General features: G+C 38.9%; 1 protein-coding gene across 1 annotated transcript in view; it reads left to right on the top strand.

Annotated features, from left to right (window-relative positions):
• The first annotated feature begins 972 nt into the window (after positions 1 to 972).
• TRIM59 (tripartite motif containing 59) overlaps positions 973 to 1162 on the top strand; it is a 1252-nt gene continuing 1062 nt past the window's right edge. The window contains 1 exon segment of the mRNA XM_010287346.1: positions 973 to 1162. This exon segment is cut by the window's right edge and continues 14 nt beyond it. Coding sequence (XP_010285648.1) covers positions 973 to 1162 — 190 coding nt within the window.

Below are 1162 nucleotides of genomic sequence, written 5' to 3'. Positions count from 1 at the left end.
TTCAGCAGCACTTTGCGCAGCTGCCTCAGCCCAGCTGCATGTCACCGTTTTCAGATTTAGTTAGACCCTAATCTGAGAGTCTTTGATAGGAAATGCTTGGACAGTTTCTTTTTGCAGTGTAGCAAAGTCTATGGAGTTGTCTGAAGCTGGTGAAGGGGGCAGGAAAACGTGACACAGATAATGAAAGTTACCAATTTCCTCATTTTTTTAACAGAATGAAAACAGAATTATGATTTATTATGAAAAACTGCCATTCGAGTTACTGTTACTTGTGACTTTACAGTGTGATTTCACTGAGCTGGCAAAGAAGAAACAAGGTGACATTACAAGGATGGAAAATGAAAGTTAGTTTTTTAGTTTTGTGCTTTAAGTACCCCAGGAATAACACCACGAGTCTAATTACTGTTAGTGGTATTGTTTTTAAGGGCCACTGAATAAGACTCTCGTTTGTGCCAGAAGCTAGAGATAGCTTGTAGTAAATTCAACTGTTTAATACTCTAATGGCTATTTATATTACAAAAGTAACATTTGAGAATATTTAGGGAGGGGGAAGAACTTTCTGTATGTGCTGTTCTGTTCTTATGTTGAAAATGTTACTCATAGTGGGAGAAAATTTTCGTAATTCTTAGGTCATTTAGAAACTTCAGTTGTAACTGTTATCACTGTCTTCTACTGTTTCCTACTGTAAAAAAAAATCTAGTAGCAGATTGCAGCTTTTCCTAGCTTCTTAAGGCCATAGTGGGATATAGTCACTTAGATCGTAAGTGCAGAACACAATTCGCTGAAATCTTTGAGCCATTGCTCACTTTCTTTCCTGTTTTGTCTTCCCCCCGCGCCAGCAATAAGCTGCCAATGTAGGTTAGGTTACTAGTCACTAAAGGTCACGTTGAGGCGCTTAGGTTAATGAAATGATTTTGAATGCGTTGATTGTAAAGAGAGGTTAAACTGTGTTTTGCTTTTCTTTTGTAGGATATGGAGCGCTTTGAGGAAGAATTAACGTGTTCCATTTGCTATAGCATATTTGAAGATCCACGCGTTCTGCCCTGTTCCCACACGTTTTGCAGGAATTGTCTGGAAGGTGTTATCCAGCTGTCAAACAACTTTTCCATTTGGAGACCCCTGAGAGTTCCTCTGAAGTGTCCTAACTGTAGGAGTATTGTTG

The sequence above is a fragment of the Phaethon lepturus genome, unplaced genomic scaffold (genome assembly GCF_000687285.1).
Source record: "Phaethon lepturus isolate BGI_N335 unplaced genomic scaffold, ASM68728v1 scaffold19905, whole genome shotgun sequence".
Lineage (NCBI taxonomy): Eukaryota > Metazoa > Chordata > Aves > Phaethontiformes > Phaethontidae > Phaethon > Phaethon lepturus.
This window is presented reverse-complemented; position numbering and strand designations above follow the sequence as displayed.